At 40.2% G+C, this 20,859-nt stretch overlaps 2 protein-coding genes across 2 annotated transcripts in view; both read left to right on the top strand.

Moving 5' to 3' along the window:
• Window positions 1–14,202, top strand: part of b4galnt4a (beta-1,4-N-acetyl-galactosaminyl transferase 4a) — a 164,737-nt gene extending 150,535 nt beyond the window's left edge. Inside the window, exons 9-20 of the mRNA XM_077515998.1 lie at window positions 442–508; window positions 2,820–2,984; window positions 3,765–3,874; window positions 4,275–4,375; window positions 5,025–5,098; window positions 5,174–6,644; window positions 7,981–8,363; window positions 8,961–9,114; window positions 9,201–9,273; window positions 11,607–11,760; window positions 11,909–12,035; window positions 12,351–14,202. Coding sequence (XP_077372124.1) covers window positions 442–508; window positions 2,820–2,984; window positions 3,765–3,874; window positions 4,275–4,375; window positions 5,025–5,098; window positions 5,174–6,644; window positions 7,981–8,363; window positions 8,961–9,114; window positions 9,201–9,273; window positions 11,607–11,760; window positions 11,909–12,035; window positions 12,351–12,465 — 2,994 coding nt within the window. The 3' untranslated portion in view covers window positions 12,466–14,202. The remainder of the gene's footprint in view (window positions 1–441; window positions 509–2,819; window positions 2,985–3,764; window positions 3,875–4,274; window positions 4,376–5,024; window positions 5,099–5,173; window positions 6,645–7,980; window positions 8,364–8,960; window positions 9,115–9,200; window positions 9,274–11,606; window positions 11,761–11,908; window positions 12,036–12,350) is intronic.
• Window positions 14,203–16,087: 1,885 nt separating this feature from the next.
• abtb2b (ankyrin repeat and BTB (POZ) domain containing 2b) overlaps window positions 16,088–20,859 on the top strand; it is a 40,416-nt gene continuing 35,644 nt past the window's right edge. Inside the window, exon 1 of the mRNA XM_077515997.1 lies at window positions 16,088–17,520. Within this exon, the coding sequence (XP_077372123.1) occupies window positions 16,629–17,520 (892 nt within the window). The 5' untranslated portion in view covers window positions 16,088–16,628. The remainder of the gene's footprint in view (window positions 17,521–20,859) is intronic.

Here is a 20,859-nt window from a genome sequence, read left to right as displayed (position 1 = left end):
CTCCTGTAATTACAGCCAAGCTAACAAGAAGTGACTTGTTAATTGTTAAATCTATTTAAAAGAATTGTAGCTTGTCGTTCCCTTTCTCCTGCTCGCTTCACTCCATTCTGCGTTTCTCTCTGTTGTCACATCATTGTGTTGATTTAAGTCACTGATTGTCACTGTTGATTGCCTGTTTTCATATCTGTTGTATATGTTATGCTATTTTTCACTTCCCTAATGCCCTAAGTCATTGAGTTTGTTTTCATTCCTTACTCTGCCTAATGTGTTGGTACAAAACCCCAGCAGCACATCGATCTCATGAAGTTGCTCAAATCAATAACACTGACTGTCAATGTGGAATCTATACTGTGATATAAGATTTATGTATCTCGACTTGCTTGCACGTTTGCTCTTCTCACTCCATCCTCTCCTTTTGTCCTCTCTTCTTTGCGCACACAGTGGCGTCCATTCCTCCCTGGTCTGAAGTACGAGGTGATAGACTCGGCCTTCATCTCTTTGTATTCAGGTAAAAGTTCGATTTTCTTTTGTTGAATTATAAATGTGAGCTTTTTCAAATTCATAAAATTTTATTTCCGTCTGACAGGGTAGCAGACTGTGGCACAGTTATTAACTCCAGTTGACTACGTACATTACATAGAGTACATACAAGGGGATAAAATGTGGTGGGGGGCACTAGATGTAAATGACAAAATATAAAGGTTAAAACAAACAAATAAACAAACAAACAAAAAACAAAAGGCTTGAATGTTTTAGTTATGCATCCATCAATTTTCCACTAAATTGAGATGCTATGGAAATACAGTATAACTGCATTAGTCTGTCCCATTAGTGTCAAGCTGTTGTTTAGTGTCACTAAAGTTTGTGTTGTCCCTTAATTGGTTTAAAATGTATACACAAGGTCTTGATATGACTTTAACAATATTTTCCTTCTTTTTTGGAGAAAATATCACTTGTCAAATTGTGTGTATAGTAGATAGTGTTTTTCTCTATGAGATTTCTTTCTCAAAGTCTCATTTGTGACAAACCTGGGTACTCTTGTTTTTGAGGTAACCTGGGGCTCTAAGAACAATAGGAAGTTCATAATAGGAGTGGCATAGGGACTTTGTAACAGAACATAAAAATGAACAACAATTTGAACCCAGAATCATCTTATGAGAGGTAACAGTGTTATTGTTCAGTCCAGTCCATCCATTTTGTAGACTGCTTATCCTGTTCAGGGTCACGACAGAGCAACCCAACACACTTTGGATGAGAGGCGTTTTGCAACCATGACCGATTGCCAGACAGTCACAGGCACATATCGAGTCTGAATCTGAACCCACGCAGTCTGCACAGAATTCAGCCAAGTGAAGCCCTGCACTTGTACTGACTATCATATTGGTATGTGTCCACATTCAAACTAAAACTCAGTCAGTCATCTGCCCACTTGAGCAAAATATCTTAAGGTCAAGTCCTTGTGAACTGGTGATCAATTTGCTGCGAGATGGAAATGGGCAGAAACATAGGTACGATTGGGGGTCATGTATACAAATTACTTGTGATTTGACCTTCAACATCTTGTTTGATATGCTGGTAGTTCTGGACCTCCTTGGAGCAATGTTCTGTGAATTATTGAAGAGATTTGAACCTCTACACACCTGGACACGGCAAACCAAGGCCATACCATGAATTCTACACATATACTGTAGAACATATTCCTCAATGAGAGCCAGTAGATAGTTAGGAAGTTTTGGCAAGGTGTTGTCGTCATGGAAAGCATGTGAACAACAGATGTCGTATGACTCTGGCCTGAAAAGACATTTAAAAATAGGTGCCCTTTGTTTAGTATGTGTGCACACTGAGACTGTGCCCCACCAATCTCAATCCCTAGAGGATGAAAATGTTGCTGACCACCTTGTTAATTACATGGCATTTCTCCCATCAGGCCTCGCACCTGACGCACCATTAATCACACATGCGCCTCCTCTCTCTCTGCAATCGATTGGTGTAATTATGATTCTCCTCTGCACTATTTTGTTTTTCTTCCAACTTTTTCTTTCTTCTACTTTGTTTCTCGCTTCTCATCTTTTTTTCTCTGTTACAGCTTTTATAGTCAGACTATGACATTTTGCACTTCCGCACAATTTTTGATAGGATAAAACAGCTCTAATTAATTTGAACTGCTAATTGCTAATGTTAGCTGCCAGCAGGTTGACTGACTATCATTATCTCCAGGTTGGAGTATTTCAGTACAAAGTACATATTATGCAACACTGAGCCGGGAGTTGACTGTCAGTGGCCACTACGATAAGAGGATCTTCATTCCTTGCTTGTTCTGTTGAAAGTCTCTAAGCGTCTAATGGTTCATTTGCCTTCATGCCATACAGGCAGCTTGAGTTTAGTTAATAGTCAGGGCAAGAAGAAATGGTTGTCTGTCTCTATATGTACATTTTGATTGACTATACCTGTAGACACCAATTCAGATTCAGGGTGTAGGCTGCCTTACCTTACCTTACTACCTACCTTACTTACTACCTTGTAGACTGCACTTTTGAATCAAAAGTGAGCAATAATATCTTTGTAATACCTGTAAATTGCTCCATTCCTCTGGATTTTACATATATCTTATGCTATTGTGTCTCATTAGATTGTGCAGGTGTACTTTTGAAGTGGCCATGTCTGTCTCCGCTCCGAGCTACACTTTTGAATGCTTAACAGTGATCTGTGATAGTCACAGGATGAGCAATTTGCATTCATTTGTCCGTCAAAGACCTGTGAATTAATGTGTCCTTACCACACCATTTCTCAGCCATGTTTCTGCTCACTGATTCTTCCAGACGAGTCCAGCCTTAAGATGAACAGCGTTGATCACATCCCTCAGACCTTTGCCAGCCATGTTCACCTCCCAGAGGAGTCTTTGCCCCAAAAGGTGGAAGAAGGTGGCACCCCGCAGCACGGAGCAGATATGCTGAAGCCAGACCCGAGGGACACCTTCTATAGCAGTAAATGCATCCATCATTTCAGACTGTCTGGGGTATTTGAGTTCACATTTAGATGTCATAGTATAATCAGATTCATTTATGTACGGTGCTTAAGAAATTTATGAGTTTAGACCATTGAGACTATTTGTTTGATTGACCTTCCATGGAGTGCTTTAATGCATATTCTTTTAATTTTAGTGCTCTAGAAATCAAGGATAACATTCAACCATAACTATAATTATACATAATACAAAAGGAATAATTAAGTGCTCAGTACTGTATTTACTTTTTCGTAAAATATTAATTATGTTTAATTAAATAAGCGTGTCAATATACTTGAGTATGTATATTTATCATTAAAGAAACATGTAACATGCAACACTAATAATGCAGGTTTAGGGTAGTCGTGGCAAAAACCTTAAATTGGGTGGTGGTGTAATACAGTGGTTCCCAACCTTTTCAATGACATACCCCTCGTGAAATATATATATTTTTTTCTTCAGCAAAGTACCCAGCGCAAAGAAAGAAAAAAACAAGAATAAACAAATAAATAAAAATAAAACTGCTGTGCCATCATTGTCGGATTTATTAAACTTTGGAGCTCTATTTGTATTCATGTGGAAATTTGGAAATAAATATATAGAGTAAAATAATAATAATAATAATAATAATAATAATAATAATAATAATAATAATAATAATAATAATAATAATATCATAGTAAAGCTCTGTCATCAAAACAAAAATAATTAAGTGAAGAATAGATACGATAATCTAATGGAATGTTGTTTCCTCTTTCAGTTCCCATGATTGACCCCTCCCGTCTGGAAAATGTCCTGCCTGCTTGTCTTTACTCTCCCACCTATGTCGTCAAAGATTTCCCCATTGCCAGATACCAGGGCCTGCAGTTTGTAAGTGACCTCTCAATCATCTTCCCTCTGGACCACTATACTTGCTACTCACAGGCGTAATGCTGTTTTAATTGGCTGAAACGATTGCTAAAATCATCTCTGTAGGTCATTAGAAGTGCATCCAATTATTGCAGGCTTACTGTATGTAGATGACTTTTAACCTGCTAAAAAAGTAGACACTTAAAGGGAGAGAGTTTAACAATAATTCATCTGCTTCTCTTACAACTCAACTTTGGTAAGTTGCAGCCAGTGTGGAGCACTGCTGCCCCCTGTCATAAAATGTCATTTACTGCATCAATATCAAAGAAACGTCACAGTTCATTTGTAATGTTACAATTCATTTGATCAGAATGCATAATGGTTAACTTATCTTCCATGAATATCTGACACTCTTTTCCAGGTTTATCTGTCATTCGTCTATCCAAATGATTTCACCCGTCTCACACACATGGAGCGAGAGAATAAGTGTTTCTACAGAGAATCTCCCATCTACTTAGAGAGGTATATTGATCGAAAGGGAATATTGATCTTCACTTCAGCTTGACACATCCAGCTATGTAAAATATAAAAGTAATAACAAAATGTCACCTGTCAATGACACAGTAAACAAAAGGTGCTTGTGCAGCTGTTTTTTTTTTTTTTTATCCCCGCTAATCTAAACATATAAACATAGAAACACATATTTATAGAATATGTGTTGGTTAGGCAGCAAAATCCACCCGTTTTTAGCCTTCTCAGGAGGCGGCCATTTTGCCACTTAATGTCGACTGAAAATCACATCACAGTTGCTCAGGTCAGGCCAATCTCGCCTCAGCAGCAGATGAGCTGTGATTGGTCGCTACCTGTACCCTGAGCAATTGTTTTAATTAACATTTAATTTTATAAAAATATCTAATAACTAATAATGATTTTATTTTAAGTCGACAGGAAGTGGCAAAATAGCCGCCCCCTGAGATGGATAAAAAAAAAAGTGGATTATGCTGCTTAACTCATATTCCATACATGCAATATTAATCAGAATGCCATTTTCAGACTAGTGGGAGCATATACAACATATTGTAAAGATTTTGTGGGAGTTGACTTTAGAACAGAAGATTTAAAAGAGCACTTTGAAGATGTTTAAAAGGAAAATATCGTTTCTCTCTTCAAGGTTCGGCTTCTACAAGTACATGAAGATGGATGAGGAAGAAGACGACAGGCCATTCTTCTTTCCCAACCCCGATGGTAACTTACAGCTAACTCTTACTGTAAGACCAACATCATTATTTCTCATTGTATGTCTCCTTTATTTGTCTCCAGATTTCTTGGAGGAAGACGAAGTGGTAGATATGGAAGACGAGGCAGAGATTGTCGGCACACCGGCGCCCAAGAAGCCTCCTCACCTCAGTCAAACAAGCCATTCCTCTAAGCCGTCCCATCAGCACTCTCAACCTAGACCTACATTTGCAGGTAAAGAAGTAGACGATGAAGAGGCGGATCCTGATGAGAAGGAAGATGGAGCAATTAATAGTATTACAAACCGCCGAGAAAGGAGACATTTTGCCTACAGAGATGAGGAGACGGAAAGAGGCAGAAACTGGAGGAGAGCTCAACCAAGGTCTAACAGCAGTCATGATACTGGAGACGGGTTGTCAGAACTCCAACCCAGGATGCATCACTCTGACACAGATAGCGTGATTCCTGTTCGCTCTCTGTCATGGAGCCATAACAGTCCTGCGGGCTTCAGCCCGGCCAGTAAAGGAGGAGGAGAGAAGGAGGTTGAGGCTCCACCTAAATTGACTCGAGCTCTACTTTTTCCAAAAAAGTCCTCCATCCCTGGTCTTGCTAGTCGTGCCAAACAGATCTTGAGCAACTCTGCCCACACCAACAACATCCATGATGGTAACGATAAGATCGCGGAAAGCAAGAAAGAGAAGACGGAGGAGAATAAGATCTACATTACCAGGCCTCGGCCCAACAGGGAGCGAGAGAAGGAGAGGGAGCGGCGTCGAGAGAGGAGGGAGGAGAGGGCATCTCGCCACCCAAGAGAGATATTCCCTGGAGTCTTTCTGTACCAAACTGGGAAGACCACAAGACTGCTCAAACTTGGGGATAAAGGACATGTTAAAAGCGGAGGAAGAAGTCCAGTTAGCTCCCCTCAGCTGTGGCCCAATCCACCCGCAAAAGTGGGTAAGTCATCTCATCACAATCAAAGCATCAACATTCCAAATGAAAGTGTTCAAAAGTCTACCAAGAAGGCAGCATCTCGAACACAGCCATATGAAAGCCACAGCAAAGGGGAAAAGCTTGCGTTAAAGATGACTGCCGCTACCGCTCCTCCCAACAAATCACACCAACTAACCCCACGCCCCCATCACCTAGACCCCACCCAGCATTCTCCTCACTGGCTGAACTCTACTGAAAACCTCCAAGGTCATTTGCGCGTCACCTCTTACCTCAGGACCACCGAGATCGCAGAGTCGCATCCGGACACCAACCTGGCGGAGCTGGAGCAGGACACTAATCACTCCAATCCTGACCCGGAGCCAGAACCGGAGGAGGGCGAGATGTCGGACTACAGCTACGAGGAGGTGGAGGCGCGGCCGGGTTGGGCGGAGGAGAGCATCAACTGGCAGAGGACCTTCTCGGTGAACCCGATGGACTTTGAGCTTCTGCGCTCCGACTGGAACGACCTCCGCTGCAATGTGTCTGGTAACCTCCAGCTGGCAGAGAGCGAGGTGGTGGACGTGCTGGCTCAGTACATGGAGAAGCTGAACGAACGCAACGGCGGGTAAGGACAACATTTGAATGCTTAGGAACAATGTCCAACTCAGTGTGGAATACTGCTTGTGGTAACCTGCAAAATGTGTTTTTATTAAACCGGTACAGATTGTAATGCAATTCCAAGAACAAATGAGTCATGCCCTGGTGCTTGAAGTTCATGTTAGTAGTCCCCTGTCTGTTCATTACCACTTCCAAACAGTAATTTTCCCCTCGTTAATGTGCTTTGTGCACTCACAGGCTGCAGTTAGTTGGTTCACCTGCAGTCTCACAAAATACACTTTAGATGTTTCAAAGTGGTCTTTGTAAAGATAATAATAATAACAATAATAATAATAATAATAATAATAAGAAGAAGAAGAAGAAGAAGAAGAAGAAGAAGAAGAAGAAGAATTGTTTTTGACAAACTCAAAATGAGTTAAAGGTTGTCTTTGAAGCAGAGATATCAATAAAAGCTTCAGCTTCATGGTGCTTTACACAATGTTTCAATGTATTTGTACATGTTAGACTTATAGTAGGACTCGAAAGTATATTATTCGAGTTAATTTTGCAAACAGGACAAAGCGGAGGCTTAGAGAGGATCGAACCTTTGCAGTTGCCGGTCCCTCCCTTTGGAACGACCTTCCACAAAATATTAGGCAATCTTCCTCTCTATCTACTTTTAAAACTTGTCTTAAAATCCATCCGTATTCTTCGGCTTTTGGTGTACCAGGAGACATGGCATTGTTTTGGTGTTGTACTTTGTGTTATGGATTTGTTTGTTTGTTTGTTTGTTTGTTTGTTTGTTTGTTTGTTTGTTTGTTTGTTTACCTACTTCTTGCTTTTAATTTATTGATGTACATTTTATTCACTTTTATACTTACAGTGTTTGTTTTGTTCTCGTTTTGTCTTATTCTTTACTGCATGACAGATTTCTGCTCCATGTACAGCACTTTGTATACAGCAATGCTTGTTTTAAAGTGCTTTATTAATAAAGTTGAGTTGAGTTGAAAATAGCATTATCATGCATCCTTAATATTTTGGGTTTTACTTATTTTTTTTAAATTATTTTTACACCTGTACTGCTGAGGTCCTGTTTAACATCTATACAATGTGACATTTTTTTGTGTTTCTTATTAGTCCCCTGTATAATACTAACCATCAATAATAAGGGATCATATTTTAGGCAAAGAAAAAGAGTGTAATTCATGGGATTTCATATTATATCGTGAAAATTTGCCCTATAAAGCATCCGTCTCTAGTGTGTATGGTGATTAGTGGTCTACGCAACGTTAACTTTATTTCTCTGTATTGAAAATCCAGTGCATTTGTCTGCACTTTACCGATTGCTTGTATCTGTACCCCAGGATTTATACCCTCCTGCGAATCATCAACGTGGAGAAGCGGCGAGACTCCGCCAGAGGGAATCGCTACCTGGTGGAACTGGAGCTGATGGAGAGAGGCCGCAGTGTGGTGCGACTGTCCGAATACATCTATCTGCTGCTCCACCGGGGCAGGCAAGTAGACGAAAGCATTGAGAACACAGAGACCGCGCCAGCCTCTGCCCCGGCCTCGGGCCCCTCGACCGCCACGTCCAACCTCAACACCGCTTCTTCACACCTGCCCCCCACCAAATCTCCCTCACGACCTGCGGCCACAGCCTGGAGCACAGCCTTTGCCAAACCTCTGCTCTGCCAGCCAGTCATGCTGCAGTGGAGGAAAGATGTGATGGTGCACTTTGTGGTCCCAGGTCAGTCAGATAAGATGCTGTTAGGAATCAACTGCGATCAATTCATTGTCCAGCTTCTCTTGTCTGAGATCTCAGCAATATAGCAATATTGAGTCAGTGTTAGGGATGGGCGAGTACCGATACCAGGTATCGGTATCGGGCCGATACCAGCCTTTTTTTCAAGTACTCGAGTATTCGTGACGCAGACGAGTACAAGCGACCGATGGCAGAGGGGGAAGACGTTAAGTGAGTCCTCCTTGTCTGTAACTGGCGCTAGCTTGCAGCAGTTTTTCACCAAAACTTCACTGGTTTGGAAATACTTCAAAATTGTGAATCTTAAACTAAAAGAGCATTTTCGTGTTTTATTTTGAACGTTAAGACTATTGAAGAGTGACTGTGCTGTTTTGTTTTGTTTTTTTTTGTAAAAATTAAAGGAAATATATTTGTTTAAAAATATCTTTTAGTGATTTTTTTATTTGTCAAAATGTACTACTGTTATCGGCAGTTGGTATCGGTATCGGTGAGTACTGAGGGTCTGAGTATCGGTATCGGTACCGGTCTGAAAAAAGTGGTATCAAACATCCCGAGTCAGTATCTTCATAAACACTTGTGTTTCAGTGAAGAACCAAGCTCGCTGGGTCCAACAGTTTATTTTGGACATGGAAAATCTTCATCATCAAACCAAGGACGACAACTTCAGCATCATCATTGTTGACTTTGAGAGTGAAGACATGGATGTGGAGCAAGCGCTTCGAGATAGCAGTGTTCCAAGGTGCGTGCATCACGTGCATCCAGATCATGCAACTTCCATTGCCGTTTCATTGTTAACTTTGCAATTATTTGCTTTGTTTTGTTTAGATATGAGTATCTAAGGAGAGAAGGGAACTTTGAGCGCTCTGCAGGACTACAAATTGGAGTGGATACCATTGAGGTGAGCTACAAACACAGGGCAGAAAAAGGACAACATGGCCTTTATTGGCTGATAGGCAGGGACAAAATAATAATAATAAAATCCCTGGTGCATAATGAATCTTATGTTCCTGCTTGTTAGGCTCTTTTCCTGCTTCCTTTTATTCCTTCCCACTGACACCAGCCTTAAACAGGAAATTGCGCAAACAGTTAGCTTCAATTCTGTCAATGTGCACTGTAGGCCATGGCTGTCCCTTATTTGGCTCCCAATTACACATGCATTTGCACACGCTTCCCCCCCACCTGATGATGACAGCCTGGCCAATTCTAGATAGACTTTGATCTGTCATTTGAGTGTCAGTGCTGTCACAGTGCAGTGACAGGCCTGTCAATCATGACTGAAAGGGCTACAGGCTCTGCAAGCTGAGACAGGTTACACATGCTGAGGCCAGATGCTTGCAATTGTTAGTTAGTTAGTTAGTTAGTTAGTTAGTTAGTTAGAGGAAACATGCAGTATATTAAAATATATATATATATATAAATATATATAAAAGTCTTATTCAGACATTTGATTTGAATGTTTATGTCTCAACTCAACTCTATTTACAAAGCACTTTATGTTGCTGTATACAAAGTGCTGTACATGGAACAGAAATCGGTCATGCAGTAAGGAATAAGTTAAGTAAAACAAGAACAAAAACATTGTAAGTTTGCAAGTGAATAAAATTTATATCAATAAATTAATAACAAGAAGTATGTAAGTGAATAAATGAATAAATAACTATAATAATAATAATAATAATAATAATAATAATAATAATAAATATAATAATAATAATAATAATAATAATCATAATAATAATAATAATCATAATAAACATAATAATAATAATAATAAACTAAACGGCACGGTGGATGAACTGGTTAGCACGTCCGCCTCCCAGTGCTGAGGACGCAAGATCGAGTCCAGGTTTCAGCCTTCCTGGGTGGAGCTTGCATGTTCTCTCCGTTCCTGCGTGGGTCTTCTCCGGGTACTCCGGTGTCCTCCCACATTCCAAAGACATGCATTGCAGGTTGATTGGGTGCTCCGAATTGTCCCTAAGTATGCTTGTGCGTGTGGGTGGTTGTTCGTCTCTGTGTGCCCTGCGATTGGCTGGCAACCAGTTCAGGGTGTACTGCCTGAAGCCGACTGGGTAGCACCCCCGCTACCTTTGTGAGGAGCAGCGGTCAAGATAATGGATGGCTGATGGATAATAAAATAAGTAAATAATAATTTCAAACATGCATTAAAAATAGTTTTAAAAAATAATGAAAATAAAAATTGTGATGCCAAAAACTTGCAAACAGCAAAGAATGAGGAAAAGAAAAAAAGCAATTGAAGCAAACAAGAAGGAACATATCATATGAAGCAACAAGATATATAAAGTAAGAGCCATCAACCCAGTACTTGGTAGTAAGTTCGAAATACATGTTTGGAAAGGGGTAGCAAGAATTATAAACTTTCACGTTCCTACCCCTTTATCTCAATTTGTAAAATTTTACTAAACATAGGCTATTAGGCTATATATAGAATATTATTAGACTTAATGAGGATTAAGTTGTAAATGTATTTGTAATGAATAATATACCATATATACTTGACTTTTACACAACAGCAATAGTAATACTAATAATAATAATAATAATGACAACAATAATAAAAAATATTCTTATTATCACCAATCCATGATAGTATAACCAGAGTGTTTGCCATTATTTCTAAAACTATTTATCAAGCTCTTCTTCATCACTATACTGTCATAACTGGGTCACACCAGGGTTAAGTTTGGGTCATGACCGTGACGTCAAGTGTCTGTTTTGAACTGATGTAATCGGCATCTAGTTTCAACTGGTTTTAAGATATGTGATGTCATGAGCTATGTGATGTCAAGAATCTTTAATCTCTTTTTCTGGTCAACAGCCAATCAGATAATTCCATGTCAGTCCTGTTACACACATGTCTAGCCATGCCAATCTGATCAATTCACCGTCTATTTAAGCCAAACCGAGAAGTGTGTGTTTGTCGGATTATTACCACTGTTCCTCTGTGCATCTCCGCAGCCCAAGGGGGCTTGGCGTCTCGTTGTCCCCGATGCATTCTTGTTGTTTCTGGTCAAGTCGAGTTAGTTCCACGCCTTTTGATGTTATGCGAATAAATAGTTAAAATCTTATTTGTGTCTGCATCTTTGGGATCCAACCCCAGAACGTAACATATGTGTTTAAAAAATACTTACTTTATATTTCTTTTTACACACTAATTCATACTTATTACACATTATACTGGAATTAAAATGACCGTTTCTTTCCTTCCGGCAGGATAGCCACAGTATTGTGTTCCTGTGTGACCTCCACATTCATTTCCCGCTAAACATCTTGGAGAGCATCAGGAAGCATTGTGTTGAAGGACGCCTCGCTTTCGCTCCCATTGTTATGAGGCTTGGCTGTGGGAGTTCACCGCAGGAGCCGGATGGTAACACGCACAAATCACATTTTGAAAATATCAGACATGAATACAATTGCGTTCATGTTGACTTTTGACACAAGCTTAGTTTTCTTGAATGTTACTGTTTGCTGGTATGGTTCCTCGTTTGTTGATATGAGTGTTTACTTTTTCACAGGTTATTGGGAGGTAAATGGCTTTGGCCTGTTTGGGATCTACAAGTCGGATTTTGATAAAATTGGTGGGATGAACACAGAAGAATTCAAAGACCGCTGGGGTGGAGAAGACTGGGAACTTCTGGACAGGTAACCTGACTAAAAAAACAATGACATATTTTAGAAGTTTTGATTTTGTTTCCCTTATTATTATGGTCTTCAAATGGACAGTTAGTGCCAGTATATTACAACTCTTTACTCACTGATGATACCATAGTTGTAGCATGTGCCATCCATGTATTTTCTGTTACACCAACCATGTTCAGTTTAAGATACTTATATCCATTTTTGCCACCCCATTACTAGCAACAGGTAGCTGGGAATCTCATTTTTAAAAGCTCACTATTTGTTAACGTGTTCTGAATTGAAAGTAAGTCATTTGTTTCTCTTTCCTGATGTCTCCAGGGTACTGCAGAATGGTTTGGAAGTAGAGAGACTACGCTTAAGAAACTTCTTTCACTACTACCACTCCAAACGTGGAATGTGGAATGCCCAAAACAAGAAAACTGCAAAGGGGTAATGCAGTACCAATCTACCTGTAGATCCACTGTGTGTAGTGAGAGACAGCTGAGAGAGCGTGCTCACTGATGACCAATGTTTCCACATCCTTTGTCGGCTTGTTTTTTTGAGGGAACAAAGTCCAAATGTGAACTTTGGAAGTGGGCTGTTTACACGGATAATCCTGAGTATCTTTGAATCAACTGGACTACTTGAGGGAAGAGATTTTTTTTTTTTTCCTTCTCGTTGCCCAATACTAGTGCAATGTTTTCAGAAGAACTGGAAAGCAGCTGTTTTTTTTCCTCTATGTATGAATGTGCACATGTATATTATGTATATTAGTGTGTTTGGATGAAGATAAAGAAAGCACTTTTTTTTCTGATGAGGTGATGCTAACCTAAGATCTTATTTTCTAGGATGTGCACACATGACAGTCTAATGTGAATGTGTGCTATCACGCCCCAATACGGTCCATCATAGAGGTATTGCTAAATAAATCATCTACTCATAGAATAATACTATATGTGGCCAGTATGGCAGAGGTGCTGACGTTCTCCTATTGCCTAAAAGGCAATACAGTAGATATGTGCATCAGCTTTACATGCGCTATCACTTTTTAATTTTAATGTACTTCTGGCTTCATCAATCCGCTTTCAGTGTCACATTGTTTTGTACGGTACACTTGATACTTTCTATAAAACTATGCTGTTTTGTATACTGTAACAGCCGTTTTACCATCAAATTGCTTTATGACATTTTTTTTTTTATCTCATTAACTTCATTTGTTTAGGTTTAGTTGCATTCAGTAGAGTTTGAAATTATTGTGACTCACTATGGATGTACTAACTGTTGTGTTTTTCTTTCTAAAACACTGGTTTGTGAACAGTTTACACCTTTTAATATGCTTATTCTAGCCTCCATTCCCTCCAGATCTCTAACCTCAAATGGAACATACAACTCGAAGGAGGGAAGAAGATGGCTGATAGTTATGTTGTTGCTTTGAACATTTTGTGTTGCAGATTTTGGATTTAAGGGATTCAAAATGTTTATTTGTAGATGACACTTACCTGAAACTCAAACGTGTGCCTTCATAAGAGTTGGGCTGCAGGCAGTTTTTATATGGTCATATACAGTATCACTGACACAAGAGGAACAGGAGCATCAAAAATGAGTTTCAAAAAGTCACTATAATTATGAATTTCAGTTACACAACCATGGAAGGAGCTATGGTCCTTTACAATGGATTAAGGACATTTATGTATATTTGCTGTAGTAGTGCATTGAACGTGTTGTTGCAAACAAGGGACTACTGAGCAGGACCAGAGGGTGTAATGAAGACTCGCTGGCAGCTGCAGTCCAGCAGGGCCCCACCAGCTCCCATTAGCTTGCCTGGAGGGCAGGTTCCTAATGCCTTTTTATACAGCATGGTACTTATGATGAGGAGTGGCTGGTGGGCTCCAGGCTGGACTCATATGAGTAATACTTTATGATCTGTTATTGACTGTATGATTGTTAAATGCTCTCTCTTTGCCTCCACTGGAAAAGGTCTAAACTACATAAGGTCATTTAACAGTCACATGGGGCAATTTAAAAAGAAAAAGAAACACTATAATACTAGATTAGATATATATTTAAGAAGAAGATTGATGGGAAATAGGTATATACATTCCAAGGTAATTTCTGTGAAATTGTTTTGTAGAGAAAAGGTTTTAAGAATGTATTGTACTTTTGTTTGTTTTTGGATATAAAATTGTATGCTTACGCCCACATCCTTTTTCTGTGTGTTTTTTTAAATGTTGAATTGTAATTGTCTTTGGTCTCTTTACAAGTACAAACGTCACCAAGAAGAAAGGACGTGTCCCACCTCTAACCACGTGGGGGCGTTCCAAACACATACGCAAATCAGTTGGGCTGTCTCAACGTTTGGGCAACAGAGGGAACTTATGAAGACGTTTATTAATAGTACACGTCACCAATACGTCAGTCTAATGTTTAATAAGTCTCTATAGCAACCACCTGCATGCAAACTGATGACATCATCTTGTGGCGCAATGTTGAGTGCCATAAGTGCTTAAAAAAATCGTGTAAATTTGCATTAGTCTTATTTGTGTGTGTATGTGTGTGTGATGTTTTTTTTTTTTTTTAATACATTATGATTGTACTGTAAAACATGATAATGTTGACCTAAAGTTTTAACAACTTATCTAACTTGACTAAGTTAGACGGTGTAATTCCCATTTTAAGATAAGTTTTCATAATTGTTTTTCATACGTATTGGTTTAGAAAACAGATGACAATATAATTCCCAGAGGAGGTCATGTGTTGCGGACGTTTAATCATTTTCAGGCTATGTGTGATTTTTTTTTTTTTTTTTTTTGGACCCCATGCTCTGGATGATGATCATATTTGATGTGTTCCTCTGAGTGTACAACCGCATGACATGACACAAGTGATGTCCTCACCACAGTTCCCGCAATCTGGATGAGGGAAGTGTTAATCTCCTGTAATGGCCTCAGAGGCCTTGCACTTCCTCTCATCTCATCACGGCCTTTGACGCAAAACAGAAAGATTAAAATTTACACTCATGTCTTCTTTGAGGAATTTTTGCTATGATATGCCCAGTAATATAAGGCAGAAAACAAAATAGCCATTGTTTAGTCCTAGCAGTTTATGTGTTAATGCTCTGCTCAAATCCCTCAAGGCACAAATCCATTTGTGAGTGTTGGCTTTTTGTTTCACCTCATTTTATAGCACATGACCTGAAACAACATTTGAAAGTCATGTTATAAAGAAAGAAATAATGATTTTTATTATTTTAACCTCTACTGAACTAAGGTAGGGCAAGTCTGAAGAATTCACACCCACAATGACTTATTTGATAGCCTCATCCATGACATTTTCTAGCAAATTGTGTTCATATACACCTATGACATCATTACAAAGGCTTCCCAGAATCACCGTTTTACAAAGAGACAAGGGGGAGAGTAACACGCAAGTTTAAGGCCAACAGCTCCCCTGAACATGACAAAATTCCCTGAACTGGACCTTGTCATGTACAACTGTTTTCAGCAGTTGGCCTTTTTTTTTTTTTTTTTTTTTTTTTACTGCATTTATTTATTTATTTATTTTGCCTATCATACTTTGTGACAACTGACAACAAAAGACACATGAAGCTCAGAGAATACAGTGAAAAGTGGCAGCGTTTGGGGACAAAGTTCATGTGCTCTGATGGGCTCTATCATTTTCAACCTTTTTTTTCATATATCTTGATTGAACAATTTTAAACAGAATACAGAACTTGTGAACACTACACAAACGTTATTTATAATACAGAAAAACAAACAAAGAAGCCAGGGGGGGATATTTAAATGAAATCATTATAAAAAAGGAACAAAATGTAAAATAAAAATAGAGGTTTTTAATGACTAACTTCTGATTTTCTTTTTTAAATTAAATTGGATTTTTGATTAGAAATACATATTTATTTATTTTATTTTTTTGTTCACTATAATTATTACAGAAACCAAACCGTACATTTTCCCAGAAAAGACAGACTTTTCAGTCGTCTCCTAATTGGCCCGTTTGTTACTTCCGTATTGTCATTCTCCGGCAGCTCCTCCCCGCGAACCCACGAGCAGTTGTTGAGTCTCTCTCTCTCTCTCTCTCCGCGAACCCACGAGCAGTTGTTGAGTCTCTCTCTCTCTCTCTCTCTCTCTCCCTGCTACTCGCACATTCGTCTCCCCTGAAGGCAAGCGAGATGAACGAACGTGGATTTTCCTGAGTCATTCAACAAAAAAGACCTGTTTTGGAGCGTAGTCGTGGGACTTTTTTGTTTGTGAGAAGTCTGTTACAGTTCAAAAAGTGAGGAAGCACTTCGGCACGGATACGAAAGTTGAATGCTCCGCGTTGCCTGGGTGAAAGTAAGGTGAGTCGGGACTTGCATCTCCCCGGCTTCCGAGTTAGAAATGGACAACACACTTCAAATTTAATCATATTTCGTCAGTAGACGCATCCTCGTGTGTAGCTGTGAACTTTTTAAGTGATTTGTCTGACAAATGGTGCGCCGTGTAACCAGTTCATCCGGCTCGGCTGGAAGTTTTGAGGTAGTTTGACGTCCAGGTGAAGCGCCACTGACGGACGAGTGCAGTTCTCAGGAAGATAAGATAATAGAGACGATTCCTCATCATGGCTGGAGTGAGTAATGCCCATATGAAAACCCTAGAGGACCTGACCTTGGACTCGGGCTATGGAGCAGGAGACTCGTGCAAATCCCTCAGCCTGTCCTCCTCCAAATCGAACTCCCAAGCCTTCATGACGACCCCCCACCGGAGCAACTGGTGGTACTACTCGGGCTCCATGAACAGCAGGAACAACAGCTGGGACACGGTCAACACGGTCCTCCCCGAGGACCCGGAGGACATCTTCTCCAAATGTCCACGCTTGCCTGAACTGGAGGAGTTCCCCTGGACCGAGGACGAGGTGGCCCGGATACTGCGTAAAGTGGCCATCAGTGGCACTACGAAGGGCGGCCACACACCTGAGTTCACCTCGGAGGCCGTGCGGCGGCTGTCCGCCCTACTTCGAAAGGCTCTCATCCGCATCTCAAGGGAGGCTCAGCGGCTGAGCGTCATGCACTGCCGCTGCACACGCTTCGAGGTTCAGAGCGCCATCAGGCTGGTGCTCAGTTGGGCACTGGCCGACTATTGCGTCTCGGCCACGGTCAAAGCCATCTCCATGTGCAGCATGAGCGCCGGGGAGATGCTGAGGAAGGGCAAGTCGGCCCGCTGCGGCCTATCCTTCTCCGTGGGACGCTTCTTCCGCTGGATGGTGGACACTCGCATATCCGTGCGTATCCACGAGTATGCCGCGATATGCATGACCGCCTGCATGGAAGCTCTGGTGGAAGAGATCGCTGCACGCGTGCTGATGTCCGAACGGGGTCTACCGGGGCCAGATTCCGGGTCACCGTGTTCCCCGGTGAGCGCTGAGGCCTTGGAGGGGGTGGTAAACAACGACGCTGAGCTGTGGGGAGTCCTGCAGCACTACGAGCACCTCATTTGTGGGAAAAACGCAAGCGGTAAGTTTGTTTGAGTGAATGAATGGGAGCCTTCAGAGTGTGTTGCTATGTGATGACATCCACCGAACGTTTTCCTCTCTCAGCGTCTCCCTTCAGAGTTGCGCTCACCGCTTTCCACTCATTCACCTTCCAATGCGTGTGGAAACACTTAAATGAGGTCCTGGCTGGATACAATAGCAGCCCTTTGTGTGAGACGTTCAATGGATTGTTTCTAATTTGACCTGACAGAATTGGAAAATCACAGTGCCAAGCCTATAATAGCACAAAGGAAATATTTGTTTTTCGTCCTGTGAGAAGAAATGGCAGGTCTTTGTGTTTGATAGCTCAATTTGATTGGATTGCAGTGATTTCTCTCTTCTACCACACTGAGTTCTCATGTCACACCACCATACTGTGCTGGTAATCATGTTGTGGTTTGGGAGTGCAGACAAGAGTTTTGTCTGTTCGTGTTCACACTCCCTCTCATCCTCTTGCTGTGCTAGAGCTCCCATCATCTCTGTTTCATGTTCTCTAAATGATTTTACTGTACACTATTCGTACACCAATGGGAATATTGCCTTTTTATTCCTTGCCAATGACCAAGGCACACAAGAAATAGATTTTTAGGATGGTTGATTTGATACATTTACTTCCCAAGTCACATTTTCCCAAATTGGTGTGACTGTTTCTAAATCAAACTGTCATCTAATAGAACATTTATTAAGTGTACAGGCAATGCTTTATTTTTTATTTATTTTTATTTATTTATTTTTTAAGTTTCCCATGCGTGCAACTGTCATAAAAGTGAAACAAGTTAAGCTTCTTGTGATGAGATTTCTTAATAGGATTAATGAGCTCCTTTGATGACACACAACATTATAGGGAAGTTGAGACAGGATTGCTCAATACAAGTTGACTTTTTAACCTTCTTAACATTAGTCAAGTGAAAAATGTAATTTGTCGCTATATAGTAAAACTATGAATTGTGTATCTTCATTTAAGATGATTTCAATCAGAATGTTAAAACAATCTCCATGTAAATGCAGCTACTAACTCAACCTTGACAACCTTGAAATGGGTCTTTTAGCATTTCTGATTTTAGCATTTACAATTCTGCTAAACAGCTGGTTGTGCAATGTACATTTATATTGCATCAAAGAATTTCCTTGGTGCAGCCATAGACACATGCTCGAGTGGCTTGTACAATGTGCTAGTACATGACGTTACTTAAATACTATGCATACTTATAAATAGTATGTTGACCAGAATCACTCTGCAACTTACTCAGTCCCTATTCCCTAATGGCATCCTCTTTGCCAATATACTCAGTAATTAGACTTTGCTCTCTTTTTTTGGATGCTTTGGTGAGTCAATTTATAACATTTCTTTGTGGCCAGTTACAAGCTCTCTTATATTGCAATACAATGGTCTTTTGTTGTGTGATCGCCTGGCTTAGCATAACATACAGGAAGTAAACCGAATGCTGGGGAAGATGGGCAGTTGGGCACATGGGCTCAGTAGACTAGCATAAAAACACAAAGTGGGCAAGTGACATTTACTTGAACAAGCTGTTACTGTAGAGCTCCAATTAGAAGATACTTTCAGCCTAGAGCATCTTTTAGCGGAAGTATGCATGCCATCCATGCATGATGAGAGTAGGAAGGAGGTTAATGCTGCCTACACTCTAATTGCCCAATTGATTGGCAATAAACTATTCTGCCACTACACAGTCATGCACCACAAACTTGTTACGCATACACATTTGTTTCATCAGTGCTTCCTGCTGTGAGTAATTATTATTTAATCACAGAATAAGTTAAAGAGCAGCGTCTGCTGGATTCAGCAGATGTCTTTTGATTGGGTTTGGATTGACCTTATTTTGGTTGGTTTAGTGACGTGTGCACGCGCTTGCGCACGTGTGCCTGCGGGTGTCTCTGTCCATATATGTTATAACAACAGACCATTATTCTGACCACCCCAGCTTTTTATAGGTCCATGACTCTACCACCTGACACCCCCACACCCTTACAGCCAGACCTCAGCCACCCGCTTTCTTCGTCTGCTTTTGCTGATGTCTTCACAACGGTCATTATTTGGAAAAGCAAATATCTACTTTTTGGCCTTCAACATGATAATTCATGAATGGGAGGGTAGGCTGCTGATCACTCGGAAGGCCACATTGAGAAAAATACTCCTCCCTTGCTCTTGATTTCTCTTCATTTTGCCAACTCTTTCTCAGGCGCAAGCTCACATCTGGAAGTCCTTAAGAAAGCAATGACTTGCAGGGCTCCAATAACAATTCTGAAAACTCCCCTCTTGTGCTTGCTTCTATCATTTTTTGTATTCTTTGCTCATGCATTCACATCCATTTCATCTTTAACTGTTTATTTCTTCTTGTCTACAGGGAGTGCATTAGAGTAACTTGTTTGGGATGTGCCAGGATCGTATTCATTACTCATGCATGCGCTTGTTGTACACATGTCGACCCTGAACTTGTTTAGTCTGCCTTTTATCTGCGTTCAAATGGCTCCACATCACAGTTTGAACTCATTGTGCAGTACCATAGTAGAAAAGAATCCATTTTACGTTCAGTCATCCCCCCACAAACATAAATGAGCTCTATCTGCCATGGCGTGTCCTGCTAGCACTATGGGGCATTTTGCAATGGAAACTAATGGACAGTGTTAGGTAGTCATTGATCCTTGTGACTGTACAAATGTCTAGTAAATTCCTTATTGTCTTTTACATTTAAACGGTCTTCTGTTTGTAGCCTGCAATTGGTTGTATCACCATTCACTATTGTACTCTAAAGCAATGATGTGTTTTTTTCCAGTGTGATTTGCATTTGAAATCTAATAGCATTTAAGTTATTATAAGGTTACTGTAATATTCATGTTGTTCTTCTAAAAGTAACCAGTAAGCACCACTCAAATAGTTTTTGCAATTATATGCTACTACTCATGCATTTTGCTAATGTACAACAGTCAGTTACAGTTAAAATTTAAATTACTAAACAGACTACACAGTAAATTCTGTAGAGTCAATTTGACTCGATTTAGATAAGGAGCAAATAGATTCAGTTTTAGAGTAATATTTACACTTGGAAGAGAGTAAAATAAATAATTTGAAAAAAAAATAAATCGACTCAGTTTTAGAGTAATATTTACACTTGGAAGAGAGTAAAATAAAGAATTGGAAAAAAATAAAATAAAAGTGACTCAAGGTAGGAACGAACTCACAACCTTCAGCTTGGGAGACAGCCGATCGACTCCCTGAGCCCACAGCTGTTTTATATCACTCATGTCAGCTGCAGCGGATTCCATGATCGCAAGGATTCTTACCAACTCCAACAGACCAAAA

Source organism: Festucalex cinctus, chromosome 3, assembly GCF_051991245.1.
Source record: "Festucalex cinctus isolate MCC-2025b chromosome 3, RoL_Fcin_1.0, whole genome shotgun sequence".
Taxonomy (NCBI): domain Eukaryota; kingdom Metazoa; phylum Chordata; class Actinopteri; order Syngnathiformes; family Syngnathidae; genus Festucalex; species Festucalex cinctus.
The sequence above is the reverse complement of the archived record's forward strand: the minus strand, read 5'-3'. Positions and strand labels throughout refer to the sequence as shown.